The sequence below is a fragment of the Cimex lectularius genome, unplaced genomic scaffold, assembly GCF_000648675.2.
Source record: "Cimex lectularius strain Harlan isolate CLEC.00 unplaced genomic scaffold, Clec_2.1 scaffold13, whole genome shotgun sequence".
In the NCBI taxonomy this organism is placed as follows: Eukaryota; Metazoa; Arthropoda; class Insecta; order Hemiptera; family Cimicidae; genus Cimex; species Cimex lectularius.
In genome coordinates, this window is record NW_019392649.1 from 677368 (window position 1) to 687606 (window position 10239).

At 31.6% G+C, this 10239-nt stretch overlaps 1 protein-coding gene across 1 annotated transcript; it reads right to left on the minus strand.

Moving 5' to 3' along the window:
• Positions 1–2607: 2607 nt before the first annotated feature.
• On the minus strand, positions 2608–7417 carry LOC112128428 (transcriptional regulator ATRX-like). The gene is made up of 7 exons (XM_024230565.1): positions 7248–7417; positions 6821–6887; positions 4905–5023; positions 4332–4460; positions 4122–4271; positions 3421–4059; positions 2608–3149 (listed from the first exon to the last, which is right to left on the minus strand). The coding sequence occupies exons 1-7, from the start codon at positions 7248–7250 to the stop codon at positions 2925–2927; spliced, it is 1332 nt and encodes a 443-aa protein (XP_024086333.1). The 5' UTR covers positions 7251–7417; the 3' UTR covers positions 2608–2924.
• Positions 7418–10239: the final 2822 nt, after the last annotated feature.

The following is a 10239-nucleotide window of genomic DNA, read 5'->3' on the forward strand; positions in this document are numbered from 1 at the left end:
TCGTGCGAAACAACTTACTGTGAGTAGGAACTATCTTTTTAAAAAGGACTGAACACCTCACTCACTCTTATCATTCATTATTTCTACTAGGGAGGGTTTGTTTACACACGACTGTTTCTTTTTCTCTTCGTCCCAATAGTGCCGTACTCCATTATCCGAACTGTGCCTTGCATTCTGAGACCTTTCACTTAGCCGCGTAATTAAGTTGCGGCCGTTAAAACGACGTACGTTGAAAGTAATAAAACGGATTTCAGGGATGAAATGTCGTGAAGGTTGGATTCAAATAGGATAAGGATCAGTTTTCTTTAAAACGTGTTACGTGTTTAGTTTGTTTGGCGGGAAACGCACGACGATAGGGTTGGCTAAGAAGGAAGTTCAAGTACGAGCACCGAGTGGGGTGCAAAACAAAATACACGAAAATAAGCTTTCCAATTTACCTGAATAGTTGTCCTTACGATATTCCTCTTCCTCCTTTGAAACAACGGGCTTTGTCACTTTTTTAACCTAAAAATTGGAACACGTTCAGACGGTTGGCAAAATAAACAAGACAAAAAAAAACTTTGTTTCGTTGACTTTCCGGTCTTAAACATGTATTTTATAAAAAAAGAAAGAAATTAGTTTCATTGTTACACTGGAAACTTTTCAACAAAACATCATTTTATAAGCAATGTCAATTAACTTGGCATTAAACACTACCCAAACCTGACTCTATATATTAAAACAATTTTCAATCAACTTTAGCTATAATTTTAAGAAAATTGTTCAAATCGAGTTTAAAACTATATTAAATCAATCTTTTCGGACTATCTATGGTATTGTCTAGTTGGTGAAACCCGGTATGAGAAATACGCAGCGGCTCTCACCATGATCACAGGTTAATATCGACAAATCGTCGTTGGATGCTGGACAAAGAATAAAACCGATTGAAACAAACTTTCCTACTATCAAGTGACAACAGAAACAACGCTAAACACAAATAATTTAAGGTACTGTAGCATAGTCAGACTCCGCTTTGCCATGGAGACTCGAATAACACTGCCAAGGGTATCGAAATGGAGCAAAGTTATATAAAGACAGTCAAATAACTTCAAAACCGCTAAAAGCTGTAGAGAAAAAAAATAACTCAGAGTTGTCATATATCAGCATCAAATTACGACACACCTAAAATTCATTCATGAAACAAATCAATTCGAAACAAAATTGACTTTAATTTTGATTTTCTTTTGTCGCTTAATCTAAAAAATATATAAAACAAATACGTATATTCGTTACATATTATTCTTTACTAAAGATTAATTAGCTTTCAGTTTTGTCCTTATTCCAGTTCCTTACCTATATGGGCAAGTTCGCAAATTGTTGACCATTTCGACTTACTTCAAAGACTAAATGACGTCATGACAGTTGCGTAAATGACAAATTGACTTCCTTCTTTGGTGGTTTGTTCAAGAGAAAACGAGTAATTACACGAAAAGTTATCTTTATTGTTTATTCTCTTCCGTAGAGACTTTCCAATGCAGTACGTGAATATACAACTTTTAAAGTTTAGACGATATGGCTTATATTTTAATTCAACTTCATAAGTTATTATATTAAATATAAAGCATTTTAACAGCATGTACACCGGATTATTGCGTGGCCACGAAGAAATTATTAAGTAATCCCATGTCACTACTTTCAGCTATCTTGTGAATGTGCAGAGCTTTTCTCCCTAATCCGAACTGAAAAAAAAAATCGAGGACAGAATTTAATTTTTTCATGTATATGCTGTTGCAGGAACAAGTGGTTTCATCACATGGAATAATGTATCAAAAAAAAATTATGCATTTTTACCAATTTACTAAAATTCGAAGCGAGTACTTTTAACACCATCTCAAATTGAAATACATGAGTTCTCCTTGAACTACTCTTCAGCAATTAGTTGAGTTTACTGAGAGAGCATCAATCTTTTCATTCTGTAAAGATTAACCTTTTATTTAAAATTTAACCAATATGAGATATTTGATGTTCTTTACGGATGGTTTCAAATTTATTTTAAAGATGGTTTCAAATTGAAAAAAATTCTTTCGTTCCTTTCTTTTGAATTTCTGGTATCCCACAGACTCTCATTAATCTGTTGTTAAAATTGTTTCTTTTATGTATTAACAATAATGATCCTTCCAATTTTTTGTTAATTTCTTTTGTTTGTAGATGATCTTAAAATTTATCGTGAAATTATGAGTACTCGATATGTCTCTCTAAGGGGTAATTCATTGGTTTCATACCAAAAAAATGCTAAATTATTTTGTTGGTTCGGGCCAACAGGTTTATTTGTACTGTGGTATTCATTCATTCTACTCATTCCAGATAAGTGATTTATGTACATTGACAAGTATCAATAAAGCAAGTTTCAAAACAAACTGGAATTTACTTTTTAAAATATATTTTAGGAAAAATAAGATATCTTTTAAAAAATGTAGTCATTATTAGTTGGATTCTAGCTTTTAGATAAGTGCACAATATAGAGGGAAATACAATTCTTATACGGATATTTTATGTATAAGTGCCTCGTCAATTGCTGACATGGCTTCACTCATTCGTCATTATTTATATTTAGGAAAAATGACCAAGGAAACAATAAAATGAAAATATATTTTACAGAAATTAGTACTTAATGTTCTACTGACAAGTCTCTTGACAGCTTGCACAAACAATCTAAGTACTAATTTATTTAAAATAATGACAATGCTTTATATATGAATATGTGGTATATACAATATTTCACTTCTCATTTAAGTAAACTATTTTCAATTGGTTTCACTTCAAAACCCCATTCAATTTAAATTTAAACACATTCTCTCACACAAATTATAATTTGGATGTTTAAAAAATGGAACCTGTCTGTAAAAAAAAAAATAAAACAATTAAAATTAATTAGTGTACAGCATCTATTTCAATTGTCGCTCTGCTAACTCTTCTTCTGATACATCTTTGTCACTCTGATAGACTGAATCATCATTATCTTCTGTTCTCGAACTGTCATTTGTCACTTTGTGTTCACTCTCGTTTTCATCTTTACTTGTTTCATTATTCTCCTCTTGGTCGACTTCCATGTCGTTCGAATCAACTGGATTGTCATTCTTACTTTCCTCGTCGTTTGACATTGTATCATTCTGGAAAAAAAATTAAATATTCTATAACACACAATAATACAAATATCTGTTAAGGAATAGATTGTAAATAATGTTATTTCAGTTGCTTGATAAAACTGATTTGATTTAAATTTCAAGATTTCTCCTTAGGGTGTGCAGGAAGATGACCTCTAGTTTGGTTGGTTATCAATGATCAGTAATAACTAAACTTCAAATTTAACTATTCCCCAGATTCAGCAATACAAAAATTGTCTATTGTAAAGACAAAAGGTACTTCGGTTTAATGGTTTACCTTTGTTTCAGTGTTTTCTTCTTTGCAATCATCTTCCTTCAAGTCTTCTTCCTCCTTGCTATCTTCCTTGGATTCATTGTTAGTATCATCTTTAAAATCGTTATCTTTAGACAGACCGTTTTTCACACTCTGTTCTTCTTCCTGTTCGGTATCCATTTGTCTCAACTCTTCCAAATCTCTTTTCCACATTTCCACATAATCCTGAAAATCCTTTTTCATATCTGAACAAACAGTTTCCAACGTTTCGAGCATTTTGACCACACTATGTGTTGCTTTATCAACAGACTTGACATCCTTGAGTAACTTGAAACTGTCGTTGGACTTCTTACACTCTAGTACCTTAGTTTTAACTTTAGACGATATTGTTAAAGCATCATTTAGAACGGCTTCAAATTTAGCAGAGACTTTTTTAAACATCTTTTTTTCTTTTCTACTAATTTTTTCACTGGATTTCTCATTCGAATTTGTACTTTCCTCCACTTTTTCCTCCTCACTGTCACTCACATCTTTGTTTTTCAAGTTCTTGTTCTTTTTGGTCCTATCACTAACTCTTATTTTCTTTGTCGGTGCAACATCGCTATCATCGTCATCATCGTCCTTAGAATTCTTCAACTTGCGTTTATTGCTTGTGCCTTCACCCTGGCAAAAGGTAAAACAATATCAACATTACAAACAATTTTTGTTTAGGCTTATAAACATACATTTTTTTCCATCTGTTTCGTGTATTGCAATGCTGCCCAACAATATCCCCGCAATTCATACAAAGGTTTGACATTGCAGCAGAAACACTCCCAATCGTCGTCGTCCACCTCCTTTAACACAGATCTTGGTAGATTTCGTTTTATGCATTTCTAGAAAGAAATAAGAGATGTTTTATACATGTATACTTTTAAAAGCTAAACAATGTTTACCTTGCAAAAACCAGCAGTGCATTTGGAACATAAGTATAGCATACCCCCTTGACCACACCACCGGCAATATTTGTCACTTCCGTCTTCATCAACAGAAAATTCTCCATCACCAAAAAATTGGAAACATTTCTGAAAAATGAAAGAAATTTCTATTATTACTTTTCTTTTTCTTCTTCTTAGTTAAGTATACCAAACAATTTAAAATACAACTTAAATACAATTTTTGAAATAATTCATAAATAATTGCAATGAATTGTTCAAAATAATTAGTTTTACCCCTAATATTTCAAATTCTCTTATCCCATTTGATCTGTTGGAATTTCAAACTTTTTCTATTTTCTAACATCAGCATTTGTTTCACGAAGATTTGAATTAAATTATGCTGCATTTGGGGAATGGTAAGCAGCCAGAATAAAATAAACTAAAAATAAATACGTTAAATAACATTACTAAATTGAATTCTTTCAGAATTGTACTGATAATGAAGAATATATGGTTTCATATATATTTTCTCTTCCAAAAGCCTGAGAAATATGATATATTTGAAGCAAAAAAGCAAAATTGCATACATACATCACACAGTAACGTATCCATAAAAGGGTGACACTTTGGTTTTCCTTTTGTGATGAGGTTTTTCACCGAACCGTTGCATGATGTGCATAGTATGTTTTTCTTCAGTACCTTTTTCACATCTAAAATGTAAAATACGCTTATATTAATAACTGTTTCTTACAATATCTTAATAATTACAATAAACCCCTTGTTCAACTGCACATAATTGAACAAATATGAACAGAATTTTTTGTGGCTGACAAATTATTGGTATATGAATAATCTTGAAACTTTAATTAATGTTTAATTACAATCATCAGCCTTGTGAACAACCCTACGAACTAATTACTATACAAAAACAAACGAACATTATATAAGGGAAAAACTAGAAAGCATGAGGAGAATACAGCAAATGGAGGGCCGCCTACTAAATAACAAAAAATGACTTCTTAAAACCACCTTTTTACACACCAATTCACTATTGACCAATATCATTAAATGGTCATTGAAGTTTCAGTCGATGAGGAAGATTAACATTAGTGGTTGTAGACATAGTACTCTTGTGTGCAAATTATGTATATACAGTGAATGTGTTAGCTATTCGTTGCATTTTTTCTTTTTTTACTACATACTTTAGTAACAAATAACTGGAGATTTTTGAAGGCAGTGACAAGACATTATGCAGGAAAAGGGACTATGATCAGCAAAAGTCAACAGGGTTGTTTCTGAAAGGAAGGAATGTATATGTACTATAAATCATTTAAAGTGATCCTAGAATTTTCCCTCATGAGATGAAAGGATAGCGCACAAGGACAATTTTAGTAGGATGAAGCTTTTTTAGAATCACCTGTCGAAGGCTTGAGCAGTGTTAAAAAGACACGTTCTCACTATTTAACTTTAGTCGATTGGCAAAAGTTGAATAGTGAGAACATACCCAATAAAACCCAAATACTGTTTCTAGTATGTTTGGGAACGACTACTTGTCTGCTCGCTGATTTGGCCTGTCAAGAATCATTTTGGCTTTTCACCATCTTCAATAGTGGGTCTGTGGCTGCACTGTATACAAACTGACCCTGAATTTAGTGAAAAGCATGAGAGAGACCAAACCGGTGAGGATAGTCAGACCAACATGATTGGAAAAGAAGATAAACCTGGAGCTCTTCTATGTTCACGGACACCTCAAAGATAAGAAATCGTATAGGCATGAACATAAAGGTTCCCTAACTTTGTGCACCAAACGGCCCTCGGCTGCACTACAACTACTTTTCAACACGAACTGCTAGCCAGACTATGCGCACATAATAATAAAAATCTAACAGGTGCAAGTATAATAATTTTTTCAAACAGTTCAAAAGACTCTCCAAGCACATGAGATTAGCTCAAAAACTTGTCTGTAACTGTTTTAATGCACAAAAAATTACTATCTTCAAATAGCCTAATGCTATAGTAGGTCCAAGGACCTGAGGGAATTATATGCAACTAGGCAGCAGATAAAAAATATTTAAAAAAGAGCCTCAGAACAACTCGTAGACCCAAATCAATTTTGTAGCACAAGCTTTTTTTTATTTTTAGTTTGATTATCTCATTATTATGAGTGATTAAGTATGAAGTTCTGATCATCAAATTATGACACAACTTTTTATTTACGCTGGTTGCAGCCTTAGCCGTTAAATAACGCTCTTAAACGCCGTTAAAAATTAATAATAATTATAATAAAAGTAATAAAACGGATTTAAGGGATGAAATGTCGTGAAGGTTGGATTGAGATAGGATAAGGATGTTTTCTTTAAAACGTGTTACGTGTTTAGTTTGTTTGGCGGGAAACAAACGATGATACGGTTGGCCAAGGTGTCCGAGAACGAGCACCGAGTACCGACACCGACTTTACGCCCATTAGGGGCAAAACAAAATACACGAAAATAAGCTTTCCAGTTTACCTGAATAGTTGTCCTTACGATATTCCTCTTCCTCTTTTGAAACAACGGGCTTTGTCACTTTTTTAACCTAAAAATTGGAACACGTTCAGGCGGTTGGCAAAATAAACAAGACAAAAAAAAACTTTGTTTCGTTGACTTTCCGGTCTTAAACTTGTATTTTATAAAAAAAAGAAATTAGTTTCATTGTTACACTGTTTGGAAACTTTTCAACAAAACATCATTTTATAAGCAATGTCAATTAACTTGGTATTAAACACTACCCAAACCTGACTCTATATATTAAAACTATTTTCAATCAACTTTAGCTATAATTTTAAGAAAATTATTCAAATCGAGTTTAAAACTGTATTAAATCAATCTTTTTGGACTATCTATGGTATTAAGAGTAGTTGGTGAAACCCGGTATAAATGAAGCAGCGGCTCTCACCATGGTCACAGGTTAATATCGACAAATCGTCGTTGGATGCTAGACAAAGAATAAAACCGATTGAAACAAACTTTCCTACTGTCAAGTGACAACAGAAACGACGCCAAACACAAATAATTTGAGGTACTGTAGCATAGTCAGACTTCGCTTTGCCATGGAGACTCGAATAGCACTGCCAAGGGTATCGAAATGGAGCAAAGTTATATAAAAACAGTCAAATGACTTCAAAATTCAAAAGCTCTAGAGAAAAAATAACTCAGAATTGTCTTATATATCAGCATCAAATTACGACACACCTAAAATTCATTAATGAAACAAATCAATTCGAAACAAAATTGACTTTAATTTTAATCTTCTTTTGCCGCTTAATACAAAAAAATATCAAACAAATACGTATATTCGTTACATATTATTCTTTACTAAAGATTAATTAGCTTTCAGTTTTATCCTTATTCCAGTTCCTTACCCATATGGGCAAGTTCGCAAATTGTTGACCATTTTGACTTACTTCAAAGACCAAATGACGTCATGATAGTTGCGTAAATGACAAATTGACTTCTTTCTTTGGTGATTTGTTCAAGAGAAAACGATTAATTACATGAAAAGTTGTCTTTATTGTTTATTCTCTTCCATAGAAACTTTCCAACGCGGTACGTTAATACACAACTGAAAAAAAAAAATCAAGCAGCCAGAATTTAATTTTTTTATGTATATGCTGTTGCAGGAACAAGTGGTTTCATACATGGAATAATAATAGGTTGTGTCAAAAAAAAAAAAAAAAAAAATGGTACATATAAGCATTTTTTCCAATTTTAGTACATGTCCTAAAATTTGAAGCGAGTACTTTTAGCATCATCTGAAATTCAAATACAGCAGTTCTGTTTGAACTGCTCTTCAGCAATTCGTTGAGATTACTGAGAGAGTTTTAATCTTTTCATTCATAAAATATTTGATGTTCTTTTCGGATGGTTTCAAATTTATCTTAAAGATAGGTTTCAAATTGTAAAAAATTCTTTCATTCCTTTCTTTTGAATTTCTGGTGTACCACAGCCTCTCATTAATCTGTTTCTTTTATTTATTAACAATAATAATCCTTCCATTTTTTATGTTAATTTTCTTTTGTTTATAGATGATCTTAAAATTTACCGTGAAATTTTGAGTGCTTAGGACATAATTCTCTCACAAAAGACTCTCTCAGGGGTAATTCATTGGTTTCATAAAAATAGTTTGGTATGAGTGCTTCAAAAACCTACATAAGTCTTTCTACCGAGGCTCTAAAAAATTATGCTATTCTTATAATTGTAATAATTATATTGTTTTAAATGTCAATTATATTAATGAGTTAGGAGTCACGTTTCAGCCCAATATGTCCTAACTGCATATTTCTTCAACAGTAAATAAATGTTTTAAGTTGCTAGGCTTCATATCTCACGATACTCATAATTTCAATAATAACTTTTAAACATCTCTGTTCCTCTCTTGTCCATTCTAATCTTGGATTTTCTTCTCCTTTCTGGTCTCCTCATCTTCTCTGTTAGAAACATTCTTTAGAACAAGTTCAAAATAAATTCTTTAAATTCATCTGTGTTAAACAGTGCTGGAACTAAAACAAGTTTTCTTCAAACACAGATTGTCTAAATTCATCTCCTTTAAATTAAATATTCCTTAAAGTTTACATAATATTCCTTTTCTCCAATCTACTATTCCCTTATCTTCATTAGTTTCTTCTCGCATTTATTTTGATTTTGTGTTTATTTGTAAATTAATAAATAATAGAATCAATTGTTCTTTATTACTTCCTCATTTAAATTTCCAAGTTCCGTTCCATCAAAGATTTTATTCCATACTCTTCATTCCTCATAATTATTTGCTTCATTCTGATACCAACGGACTACAGAAAATAGATAATACCTTTATTCAGAAGTTTCCACAAATAAATAAATTCAGTAATTCTTTACAATCCAATTAGATCATAACTCCTAGCTATTCAAAATAATTAGATTTCACTATTGTCTTTTTTTCTTATAATTATAAGTTTTTAATTGCTTAGCAGAATATAAAATTTGTTCTGGTTGCTTAGTATATAATTATATTAAATTAATGTTTATGTTTATTTTTATACTCTATAAATAGGTAGGTTTTAAATTAGAATGTTTTTGTTTAATATTTTACGATTTGCACTTTATTTTCAATTAATACAAATGTAATTGCAAAATGTATATTGTATTTTGGGTATCAACCTGTTTAAATAAATAAACAAAATTATATTAATCAGTGATCTCATTTGTGTCATTGTGTTTAATATTTATATGTGTATTTTTTGTTTTATTATTTTATTTTTGTTCTTTAAATATTTTCATTTTTGAAACTATTTGTATTTACCCTGTAAAGTGTAATTTTATTATGTAAATGGGTGTAATCCATAAATAAAGTCTTGGTTGAGATGAAAAAGTCAGTGTCACAAGCAGGATTCAAACACACAATGCTATTCCACCATCAGCTCTTCCCCATTCACTCTAATAAATACACTCACTCATACAAAACACAGAAATACAAAACACATATCTTGATGGCTATATACAATAAAAAATTACCAATTACCCTAAAAAGCGGAAGAGGGGACCCTGAAACTCGCTACCGTGTCCGAGAACCATTCTTAAATCCGGCTGCATGCCTATACGCTCTCTGTATGGAACCAAGGCATGGCACGCCTCTATTATGTGGAACACATCGAGCAACCTTTCTCTGCATAACGGTTTTATTTATTATTATGATTATTATAACGTATCAAAAAATACAATTTGAAATAAACAACAAAATATGTCTGGGGTCCGGTTTTTGTCCTTGAGTGCATATTTATATGCAATAGCCTTTCCTTTATCCCCTAATTTAATATTTATTGACAGTAAACAAGTTTTATGTTAAAACTGCAGTATTTATTTTCTGTGAAGGCGTTAAATTTAAATTTAGAGTTGGAAAGATGAAATACTTG

Excerpts from the sequence above, each read along its gene's own strand:
- LOC112128428 (XM_024230565.1), bottom strand. Across the intron at positions 5,024-6,820 it reads TCGTAAGGACAACTATTCAG|ATGTGAAAAAGGTACTGAAG; the intron begins GTAAACTGGAAA and ends TTTACATTTTAG. Across the intron at positions 4,461-4,904 it reads TGGATACGTTACTGTGTGAT|AAATGTTTCCAATTTTTTGG; the intron begins GTATGTATGCAA and ends TTCATTTTTCAG.